We start from the raw sequence: 19191 nt of genomic DNA, 5'->3' as shown, positions 1-19191 counted from the left end.
TTCTCTCTGTTTTTATGTTGTTTTTCCTTCCCTTCCCCTATGCTCATCTGTTTTGTTTCTTAAATTCCACATATGCGTGAAATCATATGGTATTTGTCTTTCTCTGACTGAATTAATTTGCTTAGCATAATAATACTTTAGTTCCATCCACGTTGCAAATGGCAAAATTTTATTCTTTTTGATCACTGAGTAATATTCCATTGCATATAAGATAAAAAGCTTCTGCACAGCAAAGGAAACAATCAGTAGAACTAAAAGGCAACAGACAGAATGGGAGAAGATATCTGCAAAGGATATATTGGATAAAGCGTTGGTATCCAAAATCTATAAAGAACATATCAAGCTCAACAACCCAAAACCACATAATCCGGTGAAGAAATGGGTGGAAGACATGAATAGATACTTTTCCAAAGAAGACATCCAGGTGGCCAACAGACACATGAAAAGTTGCTCAACATCACTCATCATCAGAGAAATGTAAATCAAAGCCACAATGAGGTACCACCTCATACTGGTCACAATGGCTAAACTGAACAACTCAGGAAACAACAGGTGTTGGCGAGGATGTGGAGAAAGGGGAACACTTTTGCACTGTTGATGGGAATGCAAACTGGTGCAGCCACTCTGGAAAACAGTATGGAGGTTCCTCAAAGAATTAAAAATAGAACTATCCTATGACCCAGTAATTGCACTACTAGGTATTTATCTAAAGGATGGAAAAATGCTGATTCGAAGGGGCACATGTACCCCAATATTTATAGCAACACTATCAACAATAGTCAAATTATGGAAAGAGCCCAAATGTCCATTGAACGATGACTAAAGAAGATGTGGTATGTATATACAATGTAAGCCCTTATCTTGGTATTTAACAGCTAGTAGAACTCATTTTCCCTGTTATAAATGACAGACTGAAAATACTTTCATTTTTTTTACAGAAGTTATGTGATTCATTGTTACTTGTAGTTCTTATTTATTTTTCTTCAGATTTGAAAACTTAGTAATTAATAATTGTGATTTTGATGATTACGTTCAGTCCATAACAAGTTATATTTATTTTCTTTTTATGTTGCTGAGATAGTATTGCCTTTTTTTGAGTTTATTTATTTTAAGAGAGAAAAAGTTAGCATATGTGCATGCACAGGGAAGGAGCAGAGAGAGAGGAGAGAGAGAATCCAAAGCATGCTCCACACCATCAACATGGAGCCCCACATGGGACTTGAACTCGTGAACCATGAGATCATGACCTGAGCTGAAATCAAGAGTTCCACACCCACCTGACTGAGCCACCCAGGCACCCCACTGTGTTGCTTTTTAAAATAAATTAATCAAGCGGCGCCTGGGTGGCTCAGCCCATTAAGTGTCCGACTTCAGCTCAGGTCATGATCTCACAGTTTGGGAGTTCGGGCCTCACGTCGGGCTCTGTGCTGACAGCTCAGAGCCTGGAGCCTGCTTCGGATTCTCTGTCTCTCTCTCTCCCTGCCCCTCCCCTACTTGTGCACTCTCTCTCCGTCTCTTTCTCAGATATAAACATTAAAAAAATTTTTTTTTAATTTATAAAATAAATTAATCAAGAATGTTGCTTTTGGTATGGAGGATTAAGATCTTAACAAGTCTGCTGTCTAACAGATAACAGTTACAAAGTCTGGGCAAAATAAAAAGTACCTGAAGTATCTGGAGCTTGAATAGAGGTTTCAAAAGGGAGTCGTAACGTGGCAGAAAGGTCCGACGAGGGGTGTGTGCCCCACTATTTCAGCTCTACTCAGATAACGGACCATAGTCACAGCATGACATGCGGTGGTTGAAGTGCCTGAGGAACCAAGAACTAGAGTTTAGGACAAACATGGCAACCCAAAAGAAAGGGAGGGAATCTTGAAGAGGAGAGAGGTGGAGAAAAAGATCCCCAGGTTTTTGTGCAGAGTCTAACCACGTCTCTGGCTGACCCTTCCAGCAGCCGCAAAGCACCTCAAAAAGGACAGAAGAAATCAGATGAGCTTTGAGCTGTTGCCTGTGTCCAAAAGAGACAGTTTGCAGTTTGAGTCTCACCAAATTAATTCGCTGCCAAAGCACAAAAACATCGACATTCATTGGAGAAAGAGGTTACACACACACACGCACACACACGCACACACCCCCTCTCCATCCTTTAGACAGAGAATTGAGAGTCTCGGTAAAACATATAAGGGGGCACCTGGGTGGCTCAGTTGGTTAAACGTCTGACTTCAGGTCAGGTCATGATGTCACAGTTCATGGGTTCAAGCCCTGCGTCGGGCTCTGTGCTGACAGCCTGGAGCCTGGAGCCTGCTTCCGATTCTGTGTCTCCCTTTCTCTATATCCCAACCCTCCCTCTCTCTTGCTCTCTCTCTCTTTCTCAAAAAAATTAAAAAACATTAAAAACAAACATAATATGTAGGAATACAATCCCAAATTACTTGATATGTAAAGAACAAGGAAAATATGACCACTTACCAAGAGAAAAGACAGGCCAGATGAAGATGTTAGAATCCATTAGACAAGAACATTAAAGTGTCTGTGATAACTAAGCTCTGTGAAGTAAAGGAAACCATACTTGTAGTAAGCAAAATGGAAGAACCTCCACAGATAATTATAAAACATAATAACGAAATGAAAAATCAAGCTTAAACATTCAGTATTTGAAATGAAAAAGTCATTGACTTGGCTTTATAGTAGGGTACGTATTGTGTAAAGGAAAAACTCTCACACTGTCTTGTGGGGTGTATCTATTTAGATGTAACACATGACACACCGGAGCATGGTGATGGCAGGGGCCAGTAAATGGAACCAAATGATTGCATGGTAACTACATTTGATGGGAAAGTACTGTAGTAACTTGAAAAGTAGACTGTGTGAACAATGTTTATTTTAATTTCTAGTATAACCACTAAAAAGAGTTGTGCAAAAAGTATAGCTAAAAAGCCAATAGGTAGTCTTTATTAAAAACCAAAAAAATCCAGGGGTGCCTGGGTGGCCTATTCGGTTAAGCATCCAACTTCAGCTCAGGTCATGATCTCGTGGTTTGTGAGTTTGAGACCTGTGTCAGGTTCTGTGCTGACAGCTTGGAGCCTGGAGCCTGCTTCAGATTGTCGCCCATTCTGCCCTCCCTCGCTCGTGCGCGCTCTCTCTCTCTCTCTCTATTTAAAGAATAGATAAACATTTAAAATTTTTAAAAAGTTAAAATCCAAAAGTAGGCAGAAAAGGAGTTTTTTTATTTATTTATTTATTTATTTATTTTTTAAATTTTTTTTAACGTTTTATTTATTTTTGAGACAGGGAGAGACAGAGCATGAACAGGGGAGGGTCAGAGAGAGGGAGACACAGAATCTGAAGCAGGCTCCAGGCTCTGAGCTGTCAGCACAGAGCCCGACACGGGGCTCAAACTCACGGACTGCGAGATCGTGACCTGAGCCGAAGTCGGCCGCTTAACCGACTGAGCCACCCAGGCGCCCCGGAGGAGTTTTTTTAAAAAAAGAATATAAAATACAAATAATAAAATGGGTAACTTAAATCCAAACGTATCAAAAACTACTTTAAATATTAGTGGATCAAATATTCCAATTAAAAGGCAGAAATTAACAAAATGAAATGAAAAAGAAGACCCAAATATGCTACATGTAAGAGATATGCTTTAAATATAAACACACATGTAGGCTGAAAGCAAATAGATGGAAAGAGAAGACACACCATGTGCCATGGACTGAATGTTTGTTTCCACCCCCCCCCACCCCCCATTCATATATTGAAATCTTAACCCCCAGTTAGGAAGTGAGGCCTTCTGGGGGGTGATTAGGTCATGAAGGTGGAGCCCTCATGATGAAATTAATGCCCTTATTATATATTATGGCCCCAGAGAGTTCTCTAGTCCCCTTTCCATTATATGAGGATACAAGAAGCCAGCAACCTGCAACCCTGAAGAGGTCCCTCACCAGAACTTGATCATGCTTACACCCTGACCTTAGACTTCCAGCCCCGAGAATGGTGAGAAATAAGTTCCTGTTATTTTTAAGCCAACCAGTCTGTGGTATCCTGTTAAAGCATGTAAATAAGCATGGAAAGGCCACAGTGGTTATTAATATCAGACAAAACAGACCTGTGGCAAAGAGTATTATCAGAAACAGGGCCATTTTATAATGATGGATACATGGATTCATCAAGAAGACGTGATATTCGTAAATGTGGGTCAATGTGTATGTGCCTAATAACAGAGCAGCTCCTAAAATGCATGAAGCAAAAATTGAAAGGATAAAAAGAAGAAATGGACAATTCCACAATGGTAGTAGGAGGTTTTAACACCCCACAGGAAGTGGTACAAGAGACAGAAAAGAACCGCATAAATATAACCCAAACAACACTATCTACCACCTTGATCTAATTGTTATTCACGGAATGTTACATCCAACGATGTCAGACTGCACCTTCCTTTCAGTACACATGGTGCTTTTACAGCAAATCATATGCTAACCCACAAAACAGCTCTCAATCAAAACAAGATTATTGAAATCATCGAATATGTTCTTTTACCACAACAAAATTAAATTGCAAGTCAAGAACAGTACAGATGGTCCCCAACTTTTGAAGATCCCACTTACAATTTTTCAACCTCACAATGGTGCAAAAGTGATACACATTCATTAGAAACCACTATGAATTTTGAATTTTGATCTTTTCCTGAGCTGCTGCTGTACAGTATGGTTCTCTGTTGTGACACTGGGCAGCAGCTTTGTGCCACCCTGCCCAGTCAGCCACGTGGTCGCCAGGGTCGACGATTGATCCACCTACAACCATTCTATACCCATGCAACCATTCTGGTTTCGGGTTTTCACTTTCAGTATAGTATTGAGTAAATTATATGAGAGATTAAACTTTATTATAAAATAGGCTTTGTGCTAGATGAATTTCTCCCACTGTAGGCTAATGTAAGTGTTGTGAGCCCAGCTAAGGTCAGGTAGGCTAAGCTATTTTGTTTGGTAAGTTAGGTGTATTAAATTCATTTTCTGCTTGATGATATTTTCGGCTTATGATGGGTTCATGGGGATGTAACCTCATCATAAGTCGAGGAAGATCATACAATATCTAGAAAGACATCCCAAATTTTAAAATAAACAACTTACTTCTAAATAATCTGTGGGGCAAGAAAAATCACGAGAGGTTAGAAAATATTTAAGACAGAAAAGTAATGAATATACAATATATCAAAATTTGTGTAATGCCCCTAACCTAGTGCTTGGAGAAAATGCATAGTTTTATTTTGTTTTATTTAAGTATAATAGACACACAATGTTACATTAGTTTCATATGTACAACATAGTGATACAAGAAGTTTATATGTTATGCTGTGTTCACAAGTGTGGCTACTGGTCTGTCCTGATACATCCTGGTACATCGCTATTACAATACCATTGACTATGTTCCTTATGCTGTGCCTTTTATTCTGGGGGCTTATTCACTCCATAACTGGAAGCCTGTATCTCCCACTCCTCTTCACCTATTTTGTCCGACCCCCAAACCCACCCATCTGGCAACCATCAGTTCTCTGTATTTACAAGTCTAATTCTGAAATGGCTACATACTGTATGATTCTAACTATATGACATTCTAGAAAAGGTAGACCTTTATAACATTAAAATTCTTTATTGGTTTTGGGGCTCCTAGGTGGTTCAGTTGGTTGAGCATCCAACTTTGGCTCAGGTCATGATCTCAGGGTTCATGGGTTCGAGTCCTGCATCAGGCTCTTTGCTGATAGCTCAGAGCCTGGAGCCTGCTGCAGATTCTGTGTCTCCCTCTCTCTCTGCCCCTCCCCCATTCACACTCTGTCACTTTCTCTCAAAAAAATAAATAAACACTAAAAAAATTTTTAAATTCATCTCTTATTTTTTTAATGTTTATTTTTGAGGGAGGGAGGGGGAGAGAGAGAGAGAATGCATGGGGGAGGGGCAGAGACAGAGAGAGGGAGACACAGAATTGGAAGCAGGCTCCAGGCTCTGAGCTGTCAGCACAGAGCCCGACATGGGGCTCGAACCCACAAACCGTGAGATCATGACCTGAGCCGAAGTCGGACACTCAACTAACAGAGCCACCCAGACGCCCTTATATGGTTTTTAATAATACTTTTTGTAACATTTCAGAAGTGGAGAGCCAAGGCTTTCTTTATTTCCACTCTTAGGGAGAAAGAGAAACTACCTCTTCAAACATCACTGAATCACTGGGAAACTTGGGTGCTCCTGGGACCAAGAGTTTGGAGAAGGAAGAGTAAGGAAGTAAGCAAAGAGGAATTTGTTGACAGTTGCAAGCAAAGTAGAAATAGATTAGATGAATTGGTGTTGGGGAACCTGGAGAGGAATGTTTAGAGCAAAGAAGACAAGAGGCACGAATAGAGGCATGGCATGACTTTCAAGCTGTGGAAACGTGAACAGTAAAGTACGACGGACAATAGGTTGGATGGATGTTCCCTGGAGCTGCAGGTGCAGTGGCTGCCACAAGGCGGTGCTCTGACTACATCTACTTTGGCTTCCACTGTGCTTTTCATTTTCCCACTCCTCTCTCCTCTTTAAGGGCTCTAACTAGAGGTCTGTCACACTCCAGCCATAGTCAGCCAGCCTGTTATTAGTGCCAAGCCATCCTCCTGGAGCAATGACAGTGTAAATTTCAGCAGTGGCAGAAAGGGGACAAATACAGCTGTTGTGCATTTTAGAATAATTGCCACAGACCATTTAGAGACAGCTTTATAATAACGGCACTTATACAGACTTATACAATATTTCCCTTTTCTGTTTTATTCCTCCCTCAACACTTTGCAACATGAATGTGTTAATCCGCTCATCTTGTGAATCTAGAATTACCTGCTCCCTAATTTTCTTTTCTTTTACTTTATTTCATGTGTTTATGTTTAAAGCGACTGGCCTTTCTTTGGGCAATTAGGATGGTTCAGGTAGAAACCTGTGTTCTGTCTGCTCCCCAGTTTTACAAAAGGAGGCTTGCAGTCCCAGGGAAGATACCATTCGGCCTTTTCCTACCTTATTCCTTCTGCTGGGAGTTCCACTCTTCCTGCCCTCGCCTTTTCCCAACACAAATGCTATTTGTGAAACCCCTCTTCTCACCCCACCCCAAGTCTGGCTCCTCTTTTTGCTTCCATTGTCCCGAGTTCACTTACCAGCTAGCTAGTGTTTATCTCATTGTGTGCTCAGTGTTTCTTATCTATCACCTCTATTCCAAGTTCCTTGAACTTTCTTTATATTCCCCAGTGTCCACCAGAACTCCCACATAGTGAGCACATGGATGGCTGGATAAATAAAACAGGCTCCAGCAGGTCAAAGCCCTTGCCCCATCTTGAGTCCGCAGCAGAGTTGGAAATATCCAGAAATTTAGACCCGAACCAGAATATCTTACTGGCTGCTGTGGTTGACCGTGGTCTCTCCACAGAAAAGTTCTAAATGGGCCTAAATGGAGAAGCCCTGGGTCCCGCAGTGTGCCACAGATCCAGGGAGATGCCCAGAGCTGGCACAGCAAGACTTCAAGGCCCATAATGTGTGCAGAAGGCCTGGACGATGCAGATTACTAAGACCACCTGCCTTACATGGCAGTTGAAGCAGCGTCCTGGAACCGATGTCCTCAGAGGCATGACAAGAAGCAGCAAACCATGTGATCCCATGTTCCTCTAGTTTTTTTTGGGCGGGGGGACGGACATCTCTCTCCAGGTGACTGTGAGACCCCTGAATTTTAGCACCCTCTGAGAGAATCAAAGAGGCATGAACTCCCTGTGTCTGGATCCAGTGTGTATCCTTTGCATGGCTTGCTGGCTGGCTCTGGACCAAACCCACCAAAAGCGATCTTGCTCTGAACCCGAGTCATCGTTCCCGCCCATCCTTTCTGAGATGGTGGAGGAAGGACAGCATATTGGGTATGGTTGTGAAAAAGCTCATCCCTTTTGGTGTGTCCTCTTTCTTGCGTAAACCAAACTTCTTTTCTGCCCGTCTGTTAATTCTTCCCTCCCTCTCTTTGTTCCATCCTCCTTATGTATTTAATGAGTACTCGCTAGGTGCCAAGCTCTGTGCTGGAGACACAAAGATGAATTAGGTACAGTGCTCTACCTTCAAAGAATCCACAGGATTCTGGAAGAGACAGGAAGGTCACAATATACTTGCATAAATGCCATAATGTAGGAGGTATCTGTGAGACCCTGGAAGTTCAAGGGAGTGGGCCATAGCACACTAGCTGGTGTTTGGTAGCCAGCTGGTGGGAGGAGCACTGACTGGTAGTGTTTGCTGATGTCCGACGTCCGTGTGGCAGACATTCCCATCATGGCTGCTCTCAAGCTACTAACCTGATGTCACTGAACAGAGTTGGGAAGGGATGTACACAGTTGGCCCTTTTGATGCAGTCAGAGCCATTTCTAGTATACCACCATGACTTCCCCCTCTAAGACCCTGAGCAGAGAACCCATTCAAGCTGTACCTGGGTTTCTGACTTACAGAACCATGAGCTCACAAACGAGTTTGGTTTTAAGCTGCTAAGTGTGTAGGAATTTGTTTTGTTGCCATAGAAAACTAAACAGAGCCTATTACACCCTTTTTACAGATGTGAAAACTGAAGCTTAAAAACAGTAAGCAATTTGACCACGGCCATGAGCATCTAGCAAGTGATGGGGCTGGGAGGGCAACTGAGATGTGTCAGATTCCAAAGCCTGGGAAACTTACTCCTGTGTTCCATGACTTCCCATAGAAAACCATGTCACGTAGCCAGGAAGGGCCAGGGTCATGGGGGATACTATTCCTCTGTTCCTTCGTCCGTTTGTTCGTTCATTCGTTCATTTATTCATCCATTTTTAAGGACCAGGAGAAAATGTGCGTTATTATTAAAAATGAAATTCTGAGCCAGAAGAAAATCAAATGTTGAGTGCGGCTTTGTACTTGAAGTGGCGTCCCAGTGGTTACCTTGATATTTATTTCAGAGGATAATGCTATAGAGTAAAAGAAGTTTCACATGGGACTGTACTCATTAAATATTTGATTTCGGCTAGAGTGTCCATTTCTACTTTTCTGCTCCAGCCTGACCAGATGTGCTCAGAAAATGTGGTTTCCCCTGAATATGTACATCTGTCAAAATTCCTGTCAATGTTAGCACAACTGCCAAGAGAGTGAACAAAGAGAGTTAGCGATTAACTTCAAAGAATTTTGTTGGAGAGGAATAAAGATATTTAAGGTCTGTTTTGTGAACTAATTGCATTTGCATATTTATGGGATTTACTGATATAGCAGTAATTAAAAACTATTTAGTAGTCTTAAAGGACACATAACTCAGTTGCTGTTTGCATAATAAACACTTCTTATTATGTTTGCATAATAAAAACTCTCCCCCTCCTCCTTCCAAAAGACACTGGTCCAGCTAAGAGGTGTTGTATCTTACTTAGAAATAATGGAGAGACAAAGTGCAAGGGCTCCTGGGAATGTGGAGATGGGACTTCTGAGAGAAATACATCTCTAGGTAGCCTCTTAGTGACAGGCCTGACCCTAGACTGCATTCAAGAAACAACAGATTCAAACCTCAGATTACTAAGTCTTTTTCTTAGCTGATATTTTAAGAAGGCTGAATGCTTAGCTTCTGACAATTCCATTTTTTTCGTTTTAATACACTGATCTGCTTGAAAGGCCTGAACGGGGTTCACCTCACATTCATCCTTCCTAAATAGCTTAGAGGGGTGTGGTGAGATCTTTGAGTAATGGATAAAAAGTACTGTATTAATGAGAAGAGACCATTTTCCTGAAAAATTTCATGAAAAATTAAATTTTCATGAAAAAAAATGAACAGGGAAGAGATACCAAATCTAAAGGCACCAAGTAAACAAACTAAATCCAGACAGGACAGTAAGATTGGAAAAACAAATATCTGAGCCATTTGGTGATACAGAGCAAGGCGATCAAGGAAAGATGGGGAAGCGTCTGTGTATAAACTATTTTGAAAACAAGTCAGTCACACAAAACCGTTCCCATCTTGGCAGAATTCATCAGCCAATAAAGAGCCGTAATGGGCAGGATCACCAGACTGTTGTTAAATTAGCTAATGAAGGTTGTAATGTACCTGTATTACACATCATTAGCAGTGGCCTTCCAGTAACAGATGGGTACATGAGGAAATGATAAGAAAAGGGAGGGGAAAGCATATCCCAGAAGGTCTGACTTACCATGGCTTGCTAAAATAAAATGTGTGGCAAGAATGTAATGCCGATCATCATCGCGATTAAACCTTTGCATAAAGGGAAGCTTCTGTGTCGCCTTCCCATAAAAAGTGCTAGGTACATAGATATGTCTGTCTGCAGCTTGCTTTTCTCCTCATGGAAAGTTCTGGGACTTTGGTGGCCAGATCAGTCTTTGGTGATTGGATCTCTTGATAAAGCCCCATTTATCTGGCCGCCATCTTTCAAGGATGTTTCTAAACTTTCCATAAGTTTGTATCAAATTTTCACTACCAGGTTACATTTCTTTTTTTTTTTTTTTTTTTTTCTGAAATATTTTCAAATACACAGCAAGACTGGGAGAATAGTAAAATGAATCCCGCCCCCAACCGTTTGAGAGTAGTTTGCCAACATGATGCTCTGTCGCCTGTGAGTGCTTAGAATGTGATTCTTACGAACAAGAACATTACATGATTTCAATTCCATCAAAATCGGGAGTCTCTAGGCCCCCACCTTGGGTTTTGCGAAGTCTCCCCAAGATGTTCTTTGTAACAAAAGGATCCAATCCAGAGTCACACATTGCACCGAGTTGTCATGTCTCCTTAATCGGCTTTATGGGACACGGTTTCTCTGTCTTTCCTCAGCTTCCCTAACCTTGACACTTTTGAAGATTATAAGCTGTTCTGTAGAGTGTCCCACGGTATGGGGTTATCTGGTGTCTCCTTCCAGATAGATCCGAGTTTTGAATTTTTGGCAGGATGATCACAGAAGTGCAGCTGTGTCTTCTCAGTCCCTCCTATCTCATGGCACACAACTCCCGTGATTGGTAACGTTAATTTTCATCATTTGATTAACGTGTTGTCTGCCAGATTTCTCCACGGAAAGTTTTTTTTTTTTTTTTTTTTTTACTCATTCTGATTAATAAGTATGTTGTGTAAGTGTCCTGTTTTTCATCAAACTTTCGCCAGCTAGGTTTTATCAGCCACTGATGTTTTTTGAGTGAATTATGACTATGAAGATTCTGACATTCCTTCTACATGTGTTAGTTGGCATTCTAACTTAAGGAAAAGTCTTCATTTCATTCATTTAAATCAGCATGGACTTGTGGATTCATTTTTTTTTTAATTTTTTAATGTTTATTTTTGAGAGAGAGAGAGAGAGAGAGAGAGAATGAGCGGGGGAGGGGCAGAGAGAGAGGGAGACAAAGAATCGGAAGCAGGCTCCAGGCTCCGAGCTGTCAGCACAGAGCCTGACGTGGGGCTCAAACCTGCCGATCACAAGATCATGACCTGAGCTGAAGTCAGACGCTTAACTGACTGAGCCTCTCAAGCACCCTGTGGATTTGTATTTTATTTTGGGAGATCCTTCAACTAACTATGCCCTTTTAACATGTCTCTATCATTCTTTTATTTTTTAATTATTTTTTAATGTTTATTTTTGAGCGAGAGAGGGAGACGCAGAATCTGAAACAGCTCCAGGCTCTGAGCTGTCAGCACAGAGCCCGACACGGGGCTCGAACCCACAAACCACGAGATCATGACCTGAGCCCAAGACGGATGCTCAACTGACTGAGCCATCCAGGTGCCCCTCCTTGTCATTCTTTTAGCACCTCTTCACTTTGTGATGCAACAAGATGTTCTTGGGTCTTCTCACACATCCCCTGTTCAGCTCCATGTCTTCCTTTTAGGTAAGTGTGTTATTTAGAAACTAAGATCTGGGTGTCGGGTATACTCATTGCTACTGGGGTGTGTTGGCTTCTAGACTCACCAGTGGACAGAGCTTGGGATACAAGTATGTATTAACATCTGTACACACACATTGACATCTGTGTTTATTTTTATATGTAGCCACATGTATTGAAAACCACAAATTCACACTGATGCCTCCAAAACCAACTCAATGCCTCAGGGTTCATCCTAGTTTCCTCCCTTTCCATATTTGTAACTCCTGTCACCAACAGTAGGAAGTCAGTCAGGCTACGTTTTATTGGTAGATGAAAATTAAGGAGACAGCTTCATAGATTGTAAACAAAGGGACTAGATCAATTAGCAGAACAGGGATCAGGTATGTATTTCTCCCCTCGGTTTGCTCTGTGAAACTCATCTCAATCCTATGCCTCTACAATCCCACTCGTATTAAAAAGCAGATAGATGTTGGAAATGGTATGAAATTCAGTTTTTGTTTCTAGAGCATCTAGGGGTCTACCAGTGGCAGATAGAATCATATGGAATTAGGTCTCTCTTTCCTTCATGATGAAGAGTATGGGTGCTCAGTGAAAAGATGTAAGAAAAAATTTATCACATGATGTCCAGCTTTCGTAGCCCTCATCTTCAATCAGCCTAGAAGGATCCTCTCATACATGGTTTATTTTCTGGATTGTATACTCAGTGACAATTTAAGAAGCACCCCCATTTATCAAACATCAACTTTTCTTTTAATTAAAGGAGCTCAGGAAAGACAGAGTGCACTTTCCCCACTGTATTGTTAGCAGCTGTTCTTGATTAGACAATAACAGGGTTCCATTAGCTTTGTGTGATTCAAGAGTCCAATAGCCATTGTCAAATGCTGAAGATGCTCCTGCATAAGTCTGGTTTAGAACAGCTATTTAGGTCTCAATTATTAATGAAATTAGTGTCCTGAATGTCAGCAAGATCATCGCCTTAGGTAAAGGCTGTAAAGGAAACCATATTAGTGTGGAATGTCCCCTCCTTAGGGGCTCCTCTTAGATTACATTTTTCACTTAGCTATCTCTTGTCAGGGAAATTGAAATGTTGGCCACAATCTGATGCTGGGGCAGAACCAAATGGAGAAGTTAAGGGGTATTGCTGTGGCATCAATTCTGAAACATTGTGTGGGGTTGGCGTCGCCTTTGGTCCTGTTCAGTGTTTACAAAATAGCACCGGCGAGGACAGCATAAACTGGCAAACAGCAAAGAATGGAGTGAAGAGGGGCCCCTTTGGGAAAAATTGAGTGGTATTCCGTCCCGTAGGCAAGTTTACGTTTCTTCTCTTTGGGATGTGTCCGGGAACAACGGCAGGTGCAATGGCTCCTCTGTGGCCCTTCATCCTGGTGGCTGCCTCAGGTGGGTCCTTGTAATGATTTTATTTTAGGCATTGAGTATTAACTCTTAGAAGCGAGAGATGATATTTGTCTACATTGTGCTGTATAACTCTTTTCAAGTGTTTGTTTTTATTTATCATCTGTACAACGCCTAGTCCTCTGAAGCTACATGGAGACCTACGATGATAGATCTATATATGTATATGTATATCTACATCTGTATCTTTATCTACATGTATACATACACACAGAGGCACACAGTGGGGCTTTGTACAGGCAGCTGGAAATATGCTCTGAAATGTTAAAACTGTTTGATAAACCCCTGTTTCTCTAGAAATCAGGCTTTCTTGGCAGCAATTTACACTGGTAGTCTGGGGCATTCTTTTTCAGATTTGCTTTTATGTCTGAATAATACATTTTTATTATCCAAAATGGTCTTGGCTTCATTGTAAGCTTTTAGTAGACCACAGAAAGAGTCTCTTGGATACAGCATGGCTATAGATGCCCGGATGTCATTTTGATATTAAGGGTTTCATCCAGCTGTACAAAGTCTGTATAGATAATGAGTATATCTCAAAAGACAAGCACTATGAACTTGCGTGTTTTAAGTGTACAGTTCCCCTTAAAATGCTTTAGAAACTAAAATATTTTTCCATATTTCTGGAACTGAACTACACTTTTATGGTTCCAGTATTAGCAGCACTGAATTGGGCCATTAGAGTTCGGATACAATGGATTCTTAAAGACACATACACATCAAGCAGATCACTTAGGCTGGTGTTTCCCAACACCCCACTTTTTTGAGGGGTCTGTGGAACTCACATCTAGGAATTTCCATGTTTTAAAATATAACTGGAAGTGGAATCCGTCATTTATGGCAATGAGGAAGGAATTTGGTAGCAAAGCAGCTGGAAATGAGTTTTTCTTGGGTAGAGAAGAAAAACAGCCACTTAGCCTTAAAGTATAAAAATCCTGAATGTTGAACTTCAAGGATAAAATCATTATTTAATTATAAAAATGAAAATAGGAAATTTCATTAAATGCCAGATGAGTTTCTTAGCAGAAAATAATTGTAAACATTAAGCTAAGTAAGATAGAAGGATAAAGGGTAAGGAAAAGAAAGAAATTGTTCTTAACGATATCTCTTTCTAATGTTTAGTATTACGCTTGATTTTTGTTCTAAATGTGACAGAAAATGTGTTTTAATGGTGTCTAGTAATCCGTACTTGACTATAAATCATACTGGGAACATGTGTTGCAGAAAAATCTGCCCTTTGGAATCTTTGCTGGGTTAATATCAAGATGATTTGTAAATGCAAGAGCACTGAACCAACCACCAATTCAAGGCCACTGCCTGGAGGTGATGTGTGCTGGGGTAAGAGGCCCAGGTTAGGAGACCTGTTTGGTTCCTACTCCACTACTCACCAGCCATATAACTCTGAAGAAGCCAATTAGTCTCTTAGAGATTCAGTTTTCCTGTAAGTTAAATGTTTCTCTTGTATATTTGTGAAGATCTAATAAGATAACATTGTGAAATTGTAGGGTGCAATGCAAATGTAAGATACTTTTGACCTAAAAACACACACACACACACACAGAAAATAACAGTGGGCTGTTTCTACCCAGTCATGCACACCATGCAACATGTCAGTCTTCCTTTTGAAGGGTTACTTACTCACTGCTATCCCTAATATTCTGGGGGAGTCAGGTCAGTGTAGTGTCATGATTAAGAGCTTGGGCTTTGGGTCCAGATAACTTGTGTTTAAATTCCAACCTCTTCATCTGCAAGCTGTGGGACTTTGGGTGGTACTAACCTCACTGAGCCTGTAGTCCCTTACCTGTAGCAAAGTGACTGTAGGGTACCTATGTCGTAAGGCTGCTATAAAAGCCAAATGAGATAATCCATGTCAATTGCTCTTAGCACAGTACCTGGCATATGGCACATATTCAGTCAGATTTGGGAATTCAATAGACCACACACCTAAATCTGAATGTCCTTGTAACCCCTCAGATAGATGTATAACTCTTTTTTTTTAATAATCCTAAACATGACATAACTCACTAAAGCAAGAACATCTCTTTTCATCAGAGTGCCCAGAACACTTTAAGATAGGTGTGAGAGTAATTTGTTAAAACAAGGAAAACGAATAATTCTATTGTATTCTTACCTTAAAAAAAAAAAATCTCTCTTCACGTAAAAGTGCTTCATAGCTCAGTCCCCTAACACATTCTACTTTCCAGAAATCTTACAAATAAATTATTAGCATCCACAGAGGCAGTGCTAACAAGGAATCTTTCCTGGGTCTGTGGATCATTTCCATCAGCTCTGTTGAAACATCACTGAACTGAGTCATTTAGTGCTTGTGTGAATGTCACATTAGCTTTCAAGGGGGCATAATTTACTGTTAATTAATGGTCACTTAAATCCTTAATCTCTCTCTTGTAATTGATCTTTCTCCTCAGGCAAATTTGCATTCATAGTAGAAATGTAATTTATTATTTCTTCCTGTTTTGGACAAAGAACTCTGCCCTTATAGTTTATTTCAGCATATTTTCATTTCCTTCTTATTTTTCTTCCTATCATTGCTTGTTTCTCTATTGTTCCTAGTTCTAGATTCCAGAACTTTCTCTTTTTACCCAAAGACTTTGACATGTTCTGGAAATTTATGTTATTCTATAGGGTATCTATGGATTGTTTCCTAGAAAAGATAGCAGAGGGAAAATTTGGGTCTTTATGGGCAGAGGGTGTAGGGAAAACACATTCATTTCTCAGAATTATGCTTTCACTCTATCTCTGATAGTTTCCTGTATTGGAACACGCACATTTCAGTACTTCCCCGACTGGGACTTGAATTGGGAGCTTCCAAGCGAGGTGAAAGTGAAGTTGCCCAAAGCAAAGTTCACAGGAAAAGCACCAAACCAGCTTTGCTTTTACGCACCTGACTTCTCTCCCCTGGGGTACAACAGCAAGAAATGGTCTCAGGTGGAGAGGTTCACAGCACATTTTTTTGACAATCACAGTTCACAAGAACCTTAAAAATGACGCCTGATGCAAGCCACCTGCCTTAGTCCTGCATGCCTGAATAGCTGATGCCATTTTAGGCGTCTTCCTGGGTGAATAGTTAGGAAGTTAAACTGCTCATTAGCTTTGCAGCTCCGGTGGTAATGAAAGTGAATATTCCACTGCCCACAACGAGTCTGCAGTTGCACCCCCAGCATCGTTGTTAGCATTTTGGTCACACTGACATTGATAAATCATAGAAATTGCTGCCCGTGGTGGCGAGTGACACGACATCATTCATAAAGAAACGGGTAGAAACAGGACGGTCACACAGAAGAGATCTCATTTACAGTTTCCTGCTGGACCCTGCACACCTTCAGCGGCTCATCAAAATAACCATCAAAACCACTGAGAGGCGAGGTGAATTCACGCACAGGACACGACAGATAGATTTCACTCACGCGCCGTGGCAGGAGGTGTGCAATTTGCTTCAGTCCAATGACTTAGCGAAGCTTTGAATCCCCCAGGAGCTGGCAGAGCTTGTGAGCAAAATATCTTTTTGCAATTCAGAGGAAGCCCTCGCAAATTTGTCACTTCCAATTGTTGGTGCTCGCTTCCCGGGCTTCCTTTCCCCTGGCCTCCCCTGCCTCAACACCAATCACTGCTCCTCTGCAAATCAGGATTCCCAGGTCATAGAAAATGGTTGTTCTCTGGAACCAGAAAGAATTTTTTCCCAAAGCGGAGATCTCATTTTCTGACAAGCATGTTTTATTTAAAGACAGTTGAGTGCAAAAAGAGATTTTTTTTTTTTTTGAGAAGAAAAGTGTGAATTGTAATCTCATTAATCCCATTATTGAGGAATCCACACAGATCTTTGGGTCCATTGGTTTGTCCATGTTCCTGCTTGGATTTTCTACTTAACCATTGAATTGTGAATGGAAAATCAAAAGAAAAATCCAAATAGGACATAACTTGTGGCTGAGTGTATAGGAAGGTTTTTTTCTATGTAGGTGTAGGTGGGGGTGATACAGAAATAAAGGATTCTGTCTCCAAGACGCAAGACTGCTGTGAAAACAGAATTGTAGGTGAAGTTCAGATCCTTGGAGATCAGCTTGGTTTATTTATCTTTACAGTGAGATTTCTCTACTGGGCAGTTAGACCATCAGCTTGCTTTAAATAAGTGTCTGCCAGAAAGCCCACCAGCTGGCTATGAATTTAAGCAGATTGGGGTAAGCTGAAAACTATGTTCTGTTAGGAACCACCAAGTCCTGAACTGTCTGAAATCTCGTAAAGATGCTAAGATGCTAAGTTTTGTTTTTCAGAAATACTAGTTACAGATACACCTCACCCCAGGAATTCTACTCTATATCGTCTCACCAAGCAGCTATTACAGAAATATCACAAGAAAGTGAGGCCAGTTCATGACCGGACTAAGGCCACCACGGTATACCTGGATGTATTTGTCCATGCCGTATTGGATGTGGTAGGGACCATCTTACCCTTTCTGATTCATGTTACCCTTTTGTAAAACTACCTGCTATTTACGCAGGAGCCTAGGAGCTGTTTTATTCTTAAGACTCCAGTTGAGCTGGTAGGGAAGTTGCACTAGACTCATGTTAGCAGTAAGCGTGAGATAAAATACTTATTAGACACATGCTTTCTAGTTCCCAACTTGCAAGCTGAGACGCAGATAGTCTAGAAATAGGAGTTTCATGGAATTAAGAGTTTTGTTTTAATTTTTTAAATGTTTATTTTTGAGAGAGAGAGAGAGACAGGGTGTGAGTTGGGAGGGGCAGAGAAAGGGAGGCACAGAATCCGAAGCAGGCTCCAGGCTCTGAGCTGTCAGCACAGAGCCCAACATAGTGGGGCTCACCACTATAGTGAGTTCACTATTTGAACTCACAAATGGTGAGGTCATGACCTGAGCTGAAGTCAAACACTTGACTGAGCCACCCAGGCGCCCCAGGAGGTTTTAAGAATTATAGTCATACAATAGCCAAAGTATGGAAAGAACTCAAATGTCCACTGACAGATGAATGGATAAAGAAGATGTGGTATATATATACAATGGAATATTACTCGGAAATCAAAAAGAATGAAATCTTGCCATTTGCAACTACGTGGATGGAACTAGAGGGTATTATGCTAAGCAAAATTAGAGAAAGACAAATATCATATGACTTCACTTGTGTGTGGAATTTAAGATACAAAACAGATGACCATAAGGGAAGGGAAGCAAAAATAATATAAAAACAAGGAGGGGGACAAAATGTAAGAGACTCTTGAATACAGAGAACAAACTGAGGGTTGCTGGAGGGGTTGTGGGTGGGGGATGGGCTAAATGGGCAAGGGGCATTAAGGAAGACACTTGTTGGCATGAGCCCTGAGTGTTATACATAGGAGATGAATCACTGAAACCTACTCCTGAAATAGTGCTGTTCACTATTGCACTATATGCTAACTAACTTGGGTGTGGATTAATTAATTAATTAAAGTAAAAAAAAAAAAAGATTGGTGGTCATAGATCAGTGTACATATTTTATGAGTTTGCTGACACCAAAAATAGCAATAGGTGTGTTTCTTCCCCATGGCTCATGTTTTTTAGTGACAGTGATCGATTTAAGAAAACATCTATCACTTATTTAAAAAAAAATTTTAATGTTACTTTTGAGAGAGAGAGCACAAGCGGGAGAGGGGCAGAGAGAAGGGGAGACACAGAATTCGAAGCAGGCTTCACGCTCTGAGCTGTCAGCACAGAGCCCAATGAGGGGCTTGAACTCACAAACTGTGAATCATGACCTGAGCCGAAGTCGGACGTCTAACTGAGCCACCCAGGCACCCCTACATCTACCACTTATTGCCTGAAATTGAGGAAAAGAAAAAAGTGCCCTGGTGTCTTGAGTTTATACCTAACGTATTTGATAAGGATGGTGAGGGAAGTTTG

At 41.0% G+C, this 19191-nt stretch overlaps 1 protein-coding gene across 1 annotated transcript in view; it reads left to right on the top strand.

The window, feature by feature from the left end:
* HTR3B (5-hydroxytryptamine receptor 3B) overlaps positions 1-19191 on the top strand; it is a 63040-nt gene that overhangs the window by 6747 nt on the left and 37102 nt on the right. The window contains 3 exon segments of the mRNA XM_053204092.1: positions 6182-11873; positions 13176-13268; positions 17570-17730. Coding sequence (XP_053060067.1) covers positions 11810-11873; positions 13176-13268; positions 17570-17730 — 318 coding nt within the window. The 5' untranslated portion in view covers positions 6182-11809.

Source organism: Acinonyx jubatus, chromosome D1, assembly GCF_027475565.1.
Source record: "Acinonyx jubatus isolate Ajub_Pintada_27869175 chromosome D1, VMU_Ajub_asm_v1.0, whole genome shotgun sequence".
NCBI lineage: Eukaryota > Metazoa > Chordata > Mammalia > Carnivora > Felidae > Acinonyx > Acinonyx jubatus.
The sequence above is the reverse complement of the archived record's forward strand: the minus strand, read 5'-3'. Positions and strand labels throughout refer to the sequence as shown.